The sequence below is a fragment of the Pongo abelii genome, chromosome X (assembly GCF_028885655.2).
Source record: "Pongo abelii isolate AG06213 chromosome X, NHGRI_mPonAbe1-v2.0_pri, whole genome shotgun sequence".
NCBI lineage: Eukaryota > Metazoa > Chordata > Mammalia > Primates > Hominidae > Pongo > Pongo abelii.
The window spans coordinates 36,386,516-36,403,574 of NC_072008.2; the positions used below are offsets into that span (position 1 = coordinate 36,386,516).

The following is a 17,059-nucleotide window of genomic DNA, read 5'->3' on the forward strand; positions in this document are numbered from 1 at the left end:
TAATCACTTATGCAAAGATAAGTTAATTAGCTAAGTAACAACTGAATTATTTTCAAACTGAATTTATAAATTACTTTCCATGTTTTTATTCAAGGTAGCATATAGGTTTAACTAATACAATTTTAGATCTTTATTTTTTCTTATTAGCCAAATAATTCTCACACTGATTAAAATAGCAAGGATATATAATTCCCATTTGATGATACCTCTTATCTGCCATAGATATGTAAGTTCTTACATATATAAGTAAACAAAGTAATATGATTAAATATTTATTGGTCACTAAAAATAATAAGTAGTAATTCAATTTTAAAGTGAATACTATTAATACATATTATATTATTAAAAATAAACAGTTTGGATTGGCTATAAAAATTATAAGGGTATAATTAAGTGTGTCAGCATTAAGTGGAATTTTTGAATAGTAATGATTGAAAAACATTCATAGTATATGTATATATGTACTTAATAATATCCAAATTTTCAAATATCTACCTACATTTATATGCATCTGTTAATATTATTTAGTCTATATGCATTAAGTTTGTACTTATTAAAGTGATAGCTTTTGGTAAATTTTCATCAGAATACATTTAAAAACAGTAATTTATATCATGATGGTGATTAAGAAATATTGTGTTTAATCAGGTGTCACATCTTTTTAATCCTTATAGAACAAAAGGAACATTTGATCACCTCAAGTGGTTCTTAGTTATCATCCATCTTATATTGTGATCAGAAAATAAGAGATGATACAAAGATATCTTTAATAATTAGGCACATGATTACAAATATTTCTTATTTTAATTTTCTTGAGGATTCAAAAAAATGAAATATACATTTAAAGCCAATGACTGGCAGGTATTTTGAGCTAATGAAACATTTTTTTTTTTTATTTTAAACAGAAATTCAACTCTATGTGTCCAGATTCCCACAGTAAGGCTTCTTGATGGTGAAGAGATTCACCCTCTTTCTGTGAAATTTCCAAAAGGCAGAGTCATCCCAGGCTCTCACAGTGGAATTAATAATAAGCTCACTTGCCACCTCAGTTTCAAGTCATCTAAACCTGTGTCATTTTTTACCAATCTTCTTTTCTGTGATGACAGAAAAAACTGGTAAGATATCTAAATGTACATTATTTTGTATCTGACATTAAAGAATAACATATTTATATTTTACACCATGGTAAAATGTTAAAAAGAGAGGGATCTAATATAATAACCTTGGACATAAAGATTATTTCTAAAGTTCCAAATGTGAGTGTGCTCTCACAAAAAGCAGCATAATAGTGGCTACCGATTTATACCCTGGAGCTAGACTGCCTGGGGTCAAATCCAGGCTTTGTTAACATTACTTCTGAGACTCTCAGTTTCCTCATCTATGAAATGGAGCTAATAGCAGAACCTATCCCATCTGTCATCATGAAAAGTACAGTGAGTTAGTAATTATTGAGCAATTGGACAGGAAATAACCCAACGGAAATGCTAAATAAGTGTCAACTGAAAGTGAGAAATATCAACATAATGATTTCCCTGCAATATAGCTTTGTTGCATGTTACTTTAACGGGGTGAGGAGATTTCAAATACACCTTGGTAAAATGATATTTCTGGATATCTTATCTTGTAGGACGAGAAATACCATTTTTACATCATATCCTGAAATAACTTGACTAACTAAATGGCAAGAGGTTGAAGTGTAGAGCTATAAAGTTTGTTTAAAAGGCTTATAATGAAAAGTAAAATTAGTGTCAGAGTATGTTCTCTATGTGCTCATTTATTAACATTTAGAGGCGTCATTTGTATATTTGTAGTCAAAGGACTGATTCATGTGTTTGGCATTAGGAGAGGGACATCTCTCTTCTTAATACATAGAAATATCTTCTTCTTAATACATCATATTTCACAACATCCCATTTCAATCCTCAGCAGATTTGTGATAAATTTGAGCTATTGGAACTAATTTAGAAACTTTGCAAATCATAGATGAGCAACAAAAGACTTTTCTGTACACCCAGATAAACAAGGCACTAAGGCCGTAAGCATTCTCCAGAGCCTTAATACTGGCAAATCCTTTTACTGGTGACTGGTTAACTCCTTATCTGGTTTTCTATAGTGAATATGATCAGATCCTCTTACTCTTCTCTACTCTCCAATGCTGTCCTTGCCTTTCTCTCTTTAGGCATCCCATTTCTGATCTCATTGAGACAAATGAGGTCTTCCAGAAAGGAATTCCTCAAGAGCTTCCTTTTCATTTTAGAATTTCTATGAAATAAATTATACTCATTTATTATTGGTAATCTATTAGCATATATTTATTGTAGGCAAACCATGTGTGTACTCTGCCCAAGATTTAGGTAAAGAAAGGGGGCAAATCCTTGATGGATGTCAGTGTGGTAGGTTTTTTGCCCTATGTTGAAGCCTTTATTTGCATCTGGTTTGTTCATATGGAAGCCCATGGGCCTAATTAAAAATATAACACTGATTTCTTGATTTTTTTGCTTTCTTTTACTTTGTAAGATTCTTTCATAATGTGGCTTCTCTTGGGGGCTAACATGCTTGGCTTTTAATTTTGTTTTCTTTAGATTTTGTCACATTTGGATTGACTCAACCAGCTGGAAATCTGTGAATAATAGCAGAAATAAATATTTTCTGCTAATCTGTCTGCTTTCCCATCCACAATAATGTGCTCCCAGCTCAGAGATTGTACACCCTACTTGCGTCTTACCCAAATTCCCCAAAAAGTCTGGGGATAGAAGTTTTATTCAATTGGTGCAAAAGCAATTGCAGTTTTTGCCATTATTTTCAATGTCAGAAAAACCACAATTACTTTTGCACCAACCTAAATATATATCTGTGTGAGAAATGGTGACGTGAATAACGAGTATTATAAACAGTAAAATGAAGCATGAGGTATGGAGGCTAAAGCAACCCATATTTTAATGGCATTTTTGGTGTTACAGTTTGGTGAATTCTGGCAAGACTTAGCTGGGAGATGAAACTGAAAAGGCAGCAGGAACAGATTATGAAAGTCGTCCATGCTTTGCTATCCATGAGTGAGAAATAGGATGAGAACCAGGAGAGTGTGATGTTATGGATATCAAGGTTGAACAAATACAGGAAGCATAAGGTCTATAGTTATTAATTAATACAAGTCAGGTACTATTCATCGGCTAGATCTCATGGAATCCACACAGTAGTCCTGAGAAGTGGGTTTTTTTTTCTTTTTTTTTTTTTGTTTCTAGATTATCATCTCTGTTTTATAGAAGAGGAATCTAAGGCTCACAGTGTGACCTAACTTGTCCAAGCTCACTCGAACATTAAATGGGGGAGCCAAGAATGTAAACCATATTTTGGTTTCCAAAGATTTTCCACTTAGTCACCTTATTTTAAATACCATTTAGACTATAAATAATTATATAGAAATTTTTATAATAAGCATACGTTTTTGAGGGTTACACTACTATATGTCATATATAGATTTTCCAAAGAATAAGAGATGTTTTCTTTCTTTCCTACTCTTCTGCATGTATTTCTCTCTTTCTCTCTCTCTCTCTCACACACACACACACACACACACACACACACTAGTGAAACTTCTGTGTTCCACATATAGTAATGATAGAATTACAGTCTACTCAATAAGTACTGAGACATTATTAATTTATTTTGCTCAGTATATTAATTAATGAGGCAAAATCTCATGAATTGTCTCTATGGTTATAGCGTAAAATCAAACAAATATGAAATGTGACTGTGTATTCAAAGAACGTAGTTGTTGTGGTTCCAATGACATCAGGAACAATGGACCTGCACATTTGTTATTGGCCGGTGTTCAGAAGTGTTAGTGTCTCATACAGTTTGGCTGTGTCCCCACCTAAATTTCATCTTGAATTGTAGCTCTTATAATCCCCACGTGTCATGGGAGGGACCCAGAAGGAGGTAATTGAATAATAGGGGTGGGTTATCTTGTGCTGTTCATGTGGTAGTGAATAAGTCTAATGAGACCTGATGGTTTTATAAAGGACAGTTCCCCTGCACGCTCTCTCTTGCCTGCCACCATGTGAGATGTGCCTTTGCTTCTCCTTCACTTTCTGCCATGATTGCGAGGCCTCCCCAGCCATGTGGAACTGTGAGTCCATTAAACCTCTTTTTCTTCATAAATTGCCCCATGTTGGTATTTCTTCAGAGCAGTATGAAAATGGACTAATACGATAAATTGGTACCACAGAGAGTGGGGCGCTGCTGTAAAGATAGCCAAAAATGTGGAAGCGACTTTGGAACTGGGTAACAGGCAGAGGTTGGAACAGTTTGGAGGGCTCAGAAGAAGATAGAAAAATGTGTGAAAAGTTGGAACTTCCTAGAGACTTGGAGGGCTCAGAAGACAGGAAGTTGTAGGAAAGTTTGGAACTTTCTAAAGACTTGTTGAATAGCTTAGACCAAAATGCTGATTGTGATATGGACAACAAAGTTCAGGCTGAGGTGGGATTTTGCCCCTGCACTGGAGATCTGTGAAACTTTAAACTTGAGAGAGATGATTTAGGGTATCTGGCAGAAGAAATTTCTAAGTGACAAAGTGTTCAAGAGGAAGCAGAGAATAAAAGTTTGAAAAATTTGCAGCCTGATACTGCAGTAGAATAGAAAAACCCATTTTATGTGGAGAAGTTCAAGTCAGCAGCATAAATCTGCATAACTAACAAGGAGCCAAATGTTGATCACCAAGACAATGGGGAAAATGTCTCTAGGGCATGTCAGAGATCTTCACAACAGCCTTCCCATCACAGGCCTGGATGCCTAAGAGGGAAAAATGGTTTCCTGAGCCAGGTCCAGGGTACCCCTGCTGTGTGTAGCCTAGGGACGAGATGCCCTGTGTCCCAGCTACTCCAGCTGTGGCTGAAAGGGGTCAAGGTATAGCTTAGGCCATGGCTCCAGAGGGTGCAAGTCCCAAGCCTTGGCAGCTTCTATGTGGTTTTGAACTTACAGGTGCACAGAAGTCAAGAGTCAAGGTTTTGGAACCTCCCCCTAGATTTCGGATGATGTATGGAATCACCTGGATGTCCAGGCAGCAGTTTGCTGCAGGGTGGAGCCCTTATGGAGAACCTCTGCTAGGCCAGTGTGGAAGGGAAATGTGGAATCAGAGCTCCCACACAGAGCCCCCACTGGGGCACTGCCTAGGAGAGCTGTGAGAAGAGGCCCACCATCCTCCAGACCCCAGATCCACCATCCTTCAGCCCCTAGATCCACTGACAGCTTGCACCATGCACCTGGAAAAGTTGTAGACCCTCAATGCCAGCCCATGAAAGCAGCCAGAAGGGGGGCTGTAACCTGCAATGCCACAGGGGTGGAGCTGCTCAAGACCATGGGAACCCATCTCTTGTATCAATGTGACCTGGATGTGAGACATGGAGTCAAAGGAGATCATTTTGGAGCTTTAAGATTTGCCTGCCTGCCTTTAAGATTTGCCTGCCCTGCTGGATTTCGGACTTGTATGAGGCCTGTAGCCCCTTTGTTTTGGCTAATTTCTCCCATTCTTCCATCTAGGAAGTAATTAACTTGTTTCTGATTTTACAAGCTAAGAGGTGGAAGGGACCTGCCTTATATCAGATGAGACTTTGACTGTGGATTTTTGAGTTAATGCTGAAATGAGTTAAGACTTTGGGGGACTGTTGGGAAGGCATGATTGGTTTTAAAATGTGAGGACATGAGATTTGGGAGGGGCCATGGGTGGAATGATGTAGTTTGGCTATGTCTCTACCCAAAGCTCATCTTAAATTGTAGCTCCCATAATTCCCATATGTTGTGGGAGGGACCCAGTCAGAGGTAATTGAATTGGGGGGTGGGTTTTTTCTTGCTGTTCTCATGATAGTGAATAAGTCTAACAAGACCTGATAGTTTTATGAAGGGCTGTTCTCCTGCACACACTCTCTTGCCTGCCGCCATGTGAGACATGTGTTGCTTCTCCTTTGCCTTCCACCATGATTGTGAGACCTCCCCAGCCATGTGGAACTGTGAGTCCATTAAACCTCTTTTTCTTTATATATTACCCAGCCTTGGGTATTTCTTCATACAGTATGAAAATGGACTAATACAGTGTCATTAACAGCAAAGCTGATATTAAAGTGTCTGCTCTATGAATATATTGGCACACAAACTCCTGGAAAGTACCTGATTTAGTTGTCCACTCAAAGCTAATAAAAATTGATTGTTTTCCTAATCATGGATGAGATATAGCATAGTAGAATGATTGACCTTTTCTTAAAAATTACTAACCACATTCTTGCTTAATTTTGCAAGTTGCCACATTTAAGGAACTGGATTATATGTATCCTCTGCCTTTAAAACAGGTACAATAAAAATTTTGCACATAAAGATAAATTAATGCATTTATAAGTGTTTTAAATAATAAAAATTATAATTCTTACATTTTTCACTGAGGTTTTAATTAATCAATACATTCAAACTTTAGAGATAAAACTCATAGAACTTGTTGCAAATGTACTTAACATTTTTCTGATGAGAAATATATTTTTAAATAGGCAGGTCTGATGTTTAAAACTGAGAATATACAGCTGTTAATTATATTAGCTCTTTTCCTCTATTCAGTAGCATTTTATCAACCATGTTATGGGTTTATAAATACTTTTGCTGCATAATAAAGCTACTTATTCTTACTCTCATTGACAATCACTTAAATGGAAATTATACTATTTTTAGAAAGCATTCAATACAATTAGAAAGAATTGAGGAATAATGAAGGTAATTCTAAGTATTGTTCTGCTCAGTGCATAATTTGGCATTTGGGTAGAGTGCGCTTGGCACCATTGGGTCAGTCCCTAGTACTTTAAAATGTATATTTAGCATGCCTCTTTCAGATACCTTCTTGTTTTTGAATGGATAGGAAACTGCATCACATAAAGGAGACTAGCAGAGAATGAATCAGATCCAGAGTCAAATCAGTTTGAAAGCACTTATTCACTCAAGATGGCAATGCTGCCTTAGGAACTGTAGCATAAATTAATACCTGCTTTTTATGTGCCTTTTTGGGATATTTGATATTGGATATTTAAAATAAGTATGTAGATATATTTGAATATATATTTAAACTAAGGCTTATAATAAGCAAGTAATGTGAGTCGCGTACCTCTGAGGGATACTACCGGGTAGCTACAGGCAACTTTTGAGGTACTCAAAGCTCTCCTTATGGATTAAGAAGAATTACTAAGGATAAATTCATCTTTTGGAGACTCCATTCTTAATGCAAACCATTTACAATGGTCCATCTCAAATTTTAGCATCATGGCAACAAAAGGCAGGCAATGGGAAATCTTAGTATCCATTTAATTGTTCATAACTGAAGTCAGTATTGTAATATTACCTCAAAACATTATTTGTCATGGTTTGGGGGGATGAGTTATGCATAATACCATACACTTGTCCACCTTCCTTAGTGTTGTGTGTGTAGATAGAATAAGCAGTGAGGAAGGGAGTAGAGTTCACATGAGACCGCTCTGTGTTCTGATATAATCATCTGCTCGTGTTCTTTGTCCTAGTCCTGTGAAAAGCTGTTTGTAATGGCACCTTCATCCTACAAAGAGCATTATTTTTATGGTTAATCTATTCAAACAAACCATAGTCTCTATTACAAGGTAGAATGTTTCATTTATATTTAACAAAAAATATAATACTGGTGTGTCACAATACACTATAAACATACGATGTTCATAACTAGAAGTTATTCATCATTTACTTGTAGCAAAATGGTGGAGTTTAAAATTTGCATAGAAATGCAAAAGCTGAGAAACTGTCAAGGTAATATTTACCACATCTTCCCAGATTATTAAAATTATAGTACTTTTAACACCAGGTAGCAGAATAAAAGAGTTAACCACAGATGTAGTTTTTCTAATATCCTTCTTTTTCTTTTCTCTAACCCCATCCTCTTTGGGATCTGTAAAGTTGGTTGGAGAACCTCTGCCTTGCTTAGAGACTTTTCATTTTAAAGGAAATTCCAATGTCTTGTCCTCTTTATCTCCCTTACTGGTTGTGAGCACCTTCCTGATTTCTGTTCTTCACAGAACTCCTAGAAGGTGGATGCCCATGCAGTCAACTGCTACCTTAGGACTTCCTAGTACAGCCCTCTCCGTCTCATCTTCCTCAGGCCTAACCCCACTGTGGCTACCCAGTTTCTCACCTATTTGTAAATCTGAACTGATTACTCAATAAATTACCTAGCCATTAGTTATCCATAAGTTTTGCTGTCTGTAATTTGGGCATTTCATGTTAGATAGGTGATATTTAAATGCATATTTTATGCTTACAAAGGGTGTTATTAGAAATCAAAATGCATTTACTTTTCTTCATGTTAAAAAGAAAAGAATAATGTGTACAGTTAGATTAAATATTTTTTCTGTTTAAAAATTTCTGTTCAACTTAAAACCAACTTTATTATTTCAATTCTTCATTTAAATATTTTATTAAATGTATTGAATAGTTTTCTCTTAATGTCCTTAATTTTATGTAATTTAATTATTTAAATCTGTTTAACGTTTACCTTTATCCTGAACATTTTTAGTTTTTTCAACCAAATAGAAACCAATATAAAAAATGCTTTTGTAATACGGTTTTCAGAATTTCAGCAGACTTAAAATTCATCATTTTAATGCTTGAAAGTTATTTAAAGATGAATATTATTTTAAAGAATCTTAGAGAACTCATTCAAGCTCTTACTATTTTTTCTCTTTTTTTTGAGACAGAGTCTCGCTCTGTTGTCCAGGCTGGAGTGCAGTGGTGTGATCTTGGCTCACTGCAAGTTCCGCCTCCCGGGTTCACGCCATTCTCCTGCCTCAGCTTCCCGAGTACTGGGACTACAGGCGCCCGCCACCACGCCCAGCTAATTTTTTGTATTTTTAGTAGAGACGGGGTTTCACCGTGTTAGCCAAGATGGTCTCGATCTCCTGACCTCGTGATCCACCCGCCTCGGCCTCCCAAAGTGCTGGGATTACAGGCGTGAGCCACCGCGCCCAGCCAGCTCTTACTATTTTTTCTTAATTTAACACCATGTAGACATGGTCAGTTTATTTATTTATTTTTCTTCAATTTTTATTTTAATTTCAGGGGTACATATGCAGGATGCACAGGCTTGTTACATAGATAAATATGTGCCGTGGTGGTTTGCTACACAGATCAACTCATTACATAGGTATTAAGCCCAGCATCCATTAGCTATTCCTGAAGCCTTCCCTCCCCCTGCTTCCCACTGACAGGCCCCAGTGTGTGTTGTTCCCTAGCATGTGTCCATGTGTTCCCATCATTCAGTTCCCACTTATAAGTGAGAACATGTGTTTGTTGCTTGGTTTTCTGTTCCTGCATTAGTTTGCTGAGCATAACGGCTTCCAGCTCCATCCATGTCCCTGCAAAGGATATGATCTCCTTCCTTTTTGTGGCTGCATAGTATTCCATGGTGTATATGTATCACATTTTCTTTATCCAGTCTATTGTTGATGGGCATTTGAGTTGATTCCATGTCTTTGCTATTGTGAATAGTGCTGCAGTGAACATACATGTGCATATGTCTTTATAACAGAATGATTTATATTCCTTTGGGTATATACCCAGTAATGAGATTGCTGCATCAAATGGTATTTCTGCTTCTAGATCTTTGAGGAATCACCACAATGGTTAAATTAATTTACATTTCCATCAACAGTGTAAAAGTACTCCTTTTTCTCCACACCCTTGCCAGCATCTGTTGTTTCTCGACTTTTTAATAATCGCCATTCTGACTGGCGTGAGATGGTATCTCATTGCAGTTTTGATTTGCATTTCTCTAATGACCAGTGATGTTGAGCTTTTTTTTTTCATGTTTGTTGGCTGCATGAATGTCTTCTTTTGAGAAGTGTCTGTTTATGTCCTTTGCCCATTTTTTAATGGGGTTGTTTTTTTCTTGTAGATTTCTTTAAGTTCCTTGTACACTCTGGATATTAGTACTTTGTCAGATGGACAGACTGCAAAATTTTTTCTGCCATTCTGTAGGTTGTCTGCTCATTCTTATGATAGTTTATTTTCAAGCTCTTACTTTGAAAATAAAAGTATCATCTACTTGCATTGTGGTGGTTCCTACTGGACGAAACCATAACTTTAAAAACCATAATGCGTCATCTTGGTAATTAGGTATCCTAACAGTATGTATAAAAAAAGAGTGATATGTGACATATACAACATGGGTTGACTAATGAATAAGAATTGGCTATGAGCAAAATTGACCAAGAAGGGCATTTCATATTTATACTCGATAGAATTTCAAGTAATGCCTGAAGAAGCTGTGCTTTACAAAGGGCTTCGCAGACTTACAAGGATATGAAATCCTCAAGTGGCTACTCAGTCTCTCCTCACTTAAGGAAGGCTGCTCAAATGGTGTACTGACCAGCGTGTATCTCTCTGTCCTAAAACACACCAAAAGCACCAAGTGTGTGGGGTTAGCAAATGATATAACTTGCTATAGTGGATGATCACAACAACTGTTAGATTTTTATGATTTGGAAATTAGGATAAAAATGAGTTGATTAGTTTGAAATATGTGGAACTGAACTTTCCAGATGCCTTTTCATGTTAGCACTTGGTGCTTAGCTATGTGGAATGCTATCAGCTACCTGCCTCCTTTTGTGAGTTCCTAAAGGATCTTTCTCAGCTGAAGAGTGCCACCTTGACTAAGGTGACACCCTACCAGGCAAGTCTGCCTCTTTTAACTGATTAAGGCATGTTTAGAGGACTATACATTTCAGCCTGATACCAGAAACTTTGAAAGGCAATCCAGAGCTCCCAGCCTGGTTGAACAAGTCCTCACTGGGCTTGCATAGCTGTTCTACTTCATTCTGTTTTTCATTTGGTTCCATCTCCATTTCTTACATGTGTTACTCCCTAATAATCCTCTTAAACTCCAAACTGTCTGTTTCTAGAAAACTCAACCTATGACAATTAGGGATTGAATGTTATACATGTAGGATCCCCACTGATGTCTAAAGTAGTTTTTTTTTCCAGTAGCTCAAATGTTTCACAGATGAGGATGTCAATTTCTCCATCCATCCATACACTCATATTGCAGTCTTTTTTACATGCTGTATGCTTATCTTTGCATTTAAGAGGCTAGACATAATGAGTAAGATATTTATGTGCAAGGTAATTATGACAAAGGGCAGAAGTAAAGAGACCAGTGAATAAGCTATTCCAGGTTGATGCTGTGCAAATGTGCAGAATTAGAGTGGTGGTTGTTAGAATGAAAATGAAACTGTGAATGGGAAAGAAGAAGTGATTTTGATGGAATAAATATTAGGACATGGTGATTGATAGCAAGTCAAACATCAACAACCCTGTGAAATAAAAGAAAATAAAAAGGCAGCATATATACATGTCAATTTTGTGCTACACCTTCACAAATCAGTCTTCATAGCTGACTCGTTTGTTTTGTGTAATTGAATATTTATTAACTTTTGTTAAAAAATACCCTATATTCTACTAAAAATATAGACCTTGCAATGATTGGTAAAACTGCAAACCTTCTAAGTCAATTTATTGAAATGGGCATGCAAATTCATTATGTTTTATAATTTTTTTAATGCCCCTCTCTCCTCCCATCCTTACCCTCTATTATTCTCTTGGCAACTGTTTTCCTCAGGCTTATTACAATTTAAACGTTTTGTTTCCCAATTACTAAATCTGGAAGCAAATGTTAGCCCCATAATCTTAATAGTATTCTATGTAACCATGAAAGTCAGTCTCCAACAGCACTAACCTAAGCTTTTGTAGCCAGAACATGGGTGTTTATGACCTTTTCCAGTAGTTTTCTGGGCATGGTACTTTCCTATGACTACTGGATAAGTGTATATAAAGAAGCATCAATGGCAGGAAGTTGGATTTAATTCTTCCATGCTGAAATGCAAATAGTACTTCAGAATTCTACTTTAAGGCTTGAAGTGACATCTGACTTCCATGAACATTAAATGATTTTTATTTCAGTCTTGCATAAACTAATGAAATATTAGCATGATTTATTTTATACTACATTCAAACTGAAGAGCTGTGATTTCATTCTTTTCAATTCCTGCATGCTTTTTAAGCTCAAACCATTTGCTAGCCACTCTACATGAAGATACTTACATTTTATTACCTGTTTTTTGAGAAAACATATCACCAAACATTACTATAAATTCAGATAAACTCTAAAGTAAAATGTAATTGTATTACCTCTTAGAGTATATAATGACGTTTGTAAAATCATTTTAAAAGACGTGTTAAAAATTATTTATCAAACTGACTGTTTTGCAAGTACACCCTCAGCTGCTTTGTAAGAGTCTGCAGCCTAGAAATTGGGAACCATTTTCATAGATTACAGAAACAGTAGTTTTACCATTCCGAGTCTGTTACTAATAATGCGGTTATATTTTGGATGGATTTTATTGACCTCTCATTTGAAAGGAACAATACAACACAATATGTGAACTTTATTTTTATTAAGTTCACACATCTTTCTATTATTGCCCTTATATCCAATGGGGACATTATAAAAGAGATCATCTAACTCTGGAATAATCAATGAGATAAAAGAGTATTTTATGCTGTGTTGAATATATTGTAGTTCCTAATTGATTTATTTTGCCCTTCCCTTTTGAACCATTTTCTTATTGCTGGGAGTCCCCAGCTGAGGCACTCACCCATATGCAATCATATTCCCTTTGAAAGTGATGTCAGATCATCACCTAACTTCCTAATTTCCTGTGGTCATTTCATCATGTCTTAGTTGATCTCTAATAGCTGAGCCCTCGCTTAAATGTTAATAGCTAATCTTCAAGCTACTAATTTATAATCAACAAATATTCTTTTGGATTGTACTGCTCTAACTAATGAGAATACATATTTCATGGTAGGAATTCAGACCATTGGCCAGACAGTTGGGAAAATAATTTTAACAAGTATTTCTATCAGAGGAAGTTTCACATTACACGGAGTTGATGTCCTTCAACTTTTAAGGCCAGTTCTGACCTTGTTTTTGTGTTATTCTTTGTTTATAAAAAATTAGAATCGAGCCGTTTCAAAGTATAACTATTCCTTTTTAATTAATTATATATGTCCTGAAATCTCCTAAGAGATAAGGAAAAGAGCCTGTAAAAGGCATGGTTTGGATAGATCATTCTTGTCTTATAAAGTCAATAAAGTGCACTACACTATTCTTGGAATGAAAATGACAATGATCTTACTGTTTTGTGTGAGTTCATATCATCATGTCGGAGTTTTAGTGTTTGGTTCCATCAGGCTGCAAATATTAAGCCATATAGTGTATGTAATAGCTAGTGCCTATGCTCTAAGTTCTGTGAAATTAACCTTCAAGTAGATAAGCATGCAAACAGCAGAACAGCTAATGATTAGAAATAATTTTTTTTTGTTAGGCATTGCTGTACTTATTGCATTACAGGTCAAGGCGTGATATTTAGCAGTTCTACTCTTTGAGGTAAAGACACAGCCATTTAATATGTTAATCTCTTTCTGATTAAAGTTTAGATTCCTTCTGTGTATTTTTAGAATATAATACATGTATATGCCTTCATAAAAATACAAACATAAGGTTTATACATTAATAATGTGTATATCTATGCATACACACTAATAAGTTTGCTATGATTTGGATATGGTTTGTTTGGCCCTGTCAAATCTTATGTTGAAATTTTATCCCCAGTATTGGAGATGGGGCCTAATGCGAATTGTTTAGGTCATGGAGGGTGGTTTCCTCATGAATGGCTAGGTGCTGTCCTTCAGGTAATGATTGAGTTCTTGCTCTGTTAGTACCCAGGATAGTTCCCATGTGAGCTGATTCTTAAAAGGAGCCTAGCACCTCACTCCTCCCTCTCTTCCTTCCTCTCTCATCGTGTGATCTGTACACACTGGCTCTCCTTTGCCTTTCACCATGAATGGAAGGAGCCTGAGGCCCTCACCAGAAGCATATACTGTTTCCATGCTTTTTGTACACCCTGCAGAACCACGAGCCATATAAATCTCTTTATAAATTACCTAACCTCAGGTGTTTCTTATAGAAACTCAAACAGACTAAGACAATGTCCATGTATTTCTGTGCATGTGTGTGTGTGTGTGTGTGTGTGAACATATATATATATATATACACATAAAATATAATTTTTCTAAGTATAAACATTTTAGAAGTGATACATTTTACTTTTTGCCCCAATTCCTTCCTGGAAACTTCATTTGAAACTGCATTATATATCTGTTATATTTTCTCATAAAATCACTGAATTACAAATAAAGCATATACTGATGTATATTGATTGATGTTAACACAATTTAAAATTGTGAAAATAGACCCTAAAGAGAGATTTTGAAATTTCAAAAATGTTTTACATGAATTATAGCATCATTTCCAGAGAAAAAGGCATACTACCAATGAGATGGTTCATGTGAAAAGAATTAATATACACTTATAGAATTGCTAAATGAACATATATTTCTATATTTGATGACTATCTATGGATCTCTCATGTGATCTGAAGAAGAATTCTCTTCCTTTATCTTACTCTGCTGTGGTAGAAATCAATGGAAGACATTCATATGTGAAACATACTTCCTTGGACTTAGGGGGATTTAGAACCTAAAGTCTATTTTAGGGCACGAAATTGGTTCATAGCACATATTTTCTAGAATTATTAATGTTTATAAATAACAGTTTCTTGATGGGCTACAGATAACATATTATGGGTTATTGCAATGCCCAGAAGAGCAGCTATAACTTTACTCCCTTCCTCCTCCTCATTCAAGTTAGAGACACTGAAAAACAAGTAAGTGACAATCACATTATAATAAAAAGTATGTCCAGTCTGTTTTTATCTGTTAGAAATAAATAAATAAATCCAGACTTTGTGATATGGTTTGGATTAGTGTCTCTGCCCAAATCTCATGTGGAATTGTAAGCCCCAATATTGGAGGAGGGGCCCTGTAGGAGGTAATTGGATCAAGGGGGTGGATTTCCCCCTTGCTGTTCTCTCGGTAGTGAGTTCTCACAAGATCTGGTTGTTTAAAAGTGTGCAGCATCTCCCACTGCCCTCTCTTCCTCCTTTTCTGGCCATGTAAGACATGCCTGCTTCCTCTTCACCTTCTGCCATGACTGTAAGTTTCCTGAGGCCTCCCCAGGCATGCCTTCCTGTACAGCGTGCAGAACTGTGAGTCTATTAAACCTTTTTCTTTATAAATTGCCCAGCCTCAGGTAGTTCTTTATAGCAATACGAGAATACACTTCGTAACTCTATTACTGATTAACAACATGACATATGATGTCCTCACTTGTGATCAAGAGATTCTTGTGTCTGGCAACATAATTAATGAGCTCTACTCATACTCAATGAGCTCTATGTATGTTATAAATGTACATAAGAGCACCAGAATTCAAATTCTTTTGTCCCATCAATTGACTTAATTGACATGAAGTAATAGCTATAGCGAGCGTTAGGTATTTAAGACACATATCAATGGATTTTTGTGCATGTGAGTAAAGTTACATATGAAATATTTTGCTGATGGTTATTGAAATTGAGAAATTGTGAATAGGTATGGATAAACCACATCAGAATGGTTGCTCAAGGAAGTTTGTTTTGTGTAATAAATTTCCCTGAAGGAAATATAGTCATCTGAATTTATTCCATTGGTTTTAAGTCTTTACCTAAATGCTATATGAATTCTGTAAGCACCTGTTTTTTATGGTGATGGGAGTGGTCATTGGTGGTTTCACAATTTAAAGCATGTTCAAAACACCAACCCAGCATCTTTTCCTCTCCTTCACCTGTTGTTCACTTTATTCAAACTTATATACAGAAATATGGTTCATTAATCAAAAGCAATGTTACCATAACTTCTTCTTTTAACCCTTTGTAGCCACTGCCAGTGTTACCAACATATAATTTTTTTTTCTAGCTGCTTTGCAGAAAAAAGTTTAGTCAGATAACCATAGTAAGACTAGAGAGACATGTTTCTATAAACCTGGAGGCTTTCTTGCTCTGTCCATTTCTCTGTGAATTAAAATCATGCTCAATAAGATTGCTTTTAGAATGTAAGATCTGCCTTGAAATAGTATAGATGGGAGCAGAACTTTAGTAAAGATGATGAATATAATATCAAAATATTTTTTATGATGTTGACATATGTTTGACATGCCATCACAGTATTTTGTGTGCTAGTGGGAAGTGCTAAAATATTATAAATACAAGGCAAAATATTATAAATACAAGGCTAGTTATCACTGAAATTTAAGATGAAGCTTCAAAGCTTTATTCCTAAAAATTGCTCAGACAACCATAAAATCTCTCAGCCTCACTAATGATGTGGAAAGAATTAGTGATGTGTGATTAGAGTATTAATTATTCACTAGCTAATGACCAGAGAGATGAATTGTGAGACTTTTCACACCTTATTTAATGAATTGTATGTGGTCATCATACCATTCAATATCAAAATATGAAAGACTGGTGAGGAAAAGGACGTACACATGGTCTCCACATTTCATCCACAGAATACTTACTAATTTCCAAAAGAGAAATTTCCAGCATAGGAAAATCCATAGAGACAGATTAGTTGTTTTCAGGGGCTAGGGGTGGGGTGGAGTTGCAGATAGAGAGTGACTGTTAAGCGGTAGAGAGTTTCATTTAAGGACAATGAAAATTTTCTAAAGTTAGATAATGGCGATGGTTGCCCAACTCTGTGATTGTATTTTAAAAAAACACTGAATTGTACATCTTTAAAAGATGAATTTTATGGTATGTAAATTACATGTCTAATGCTGCTGTAAAAAGAAATGAAGACATCTGGTGGACATCACCATAACCAAATGACCAAACACAGTATTACTTATAACAGGAAACACGGCCAAAAATAGTACAAGCCCATTTACATTTTCATTAACATTCACATCATATCTTCGACCCTCTTATTGCCAGGAATATTCATTCTGATTTTTACCCAGTAGAACTATTTTAAATCACACATGCCTGAGGTAGCTATTTAAATCTTA

General features: G+C 35.8%; 1 protein-coding gene across 1 annotated transcript in view; it reads left to right on the forward strand.

Moving 5' to 3' along the window:
* CFAP47 (cilia and flagella associated protein 47) overlaps nucleotides 1-17,059 on the forward strand; it is a 466,299-nt gene that overhangs the window by 133,353 nt on the left and 315,887 nt on the right. The window contains exon 26 of the mRNA XM_024240715.2: nucleotides 906-1,115. Coding sequence (XP_024096483.2) covers nucleotides 906-1,115 — 210 coding nt within the window. The remainder of the gene's footprint in view (nucleotides 1-905; nucleotides 1,116-17,059) is intronic.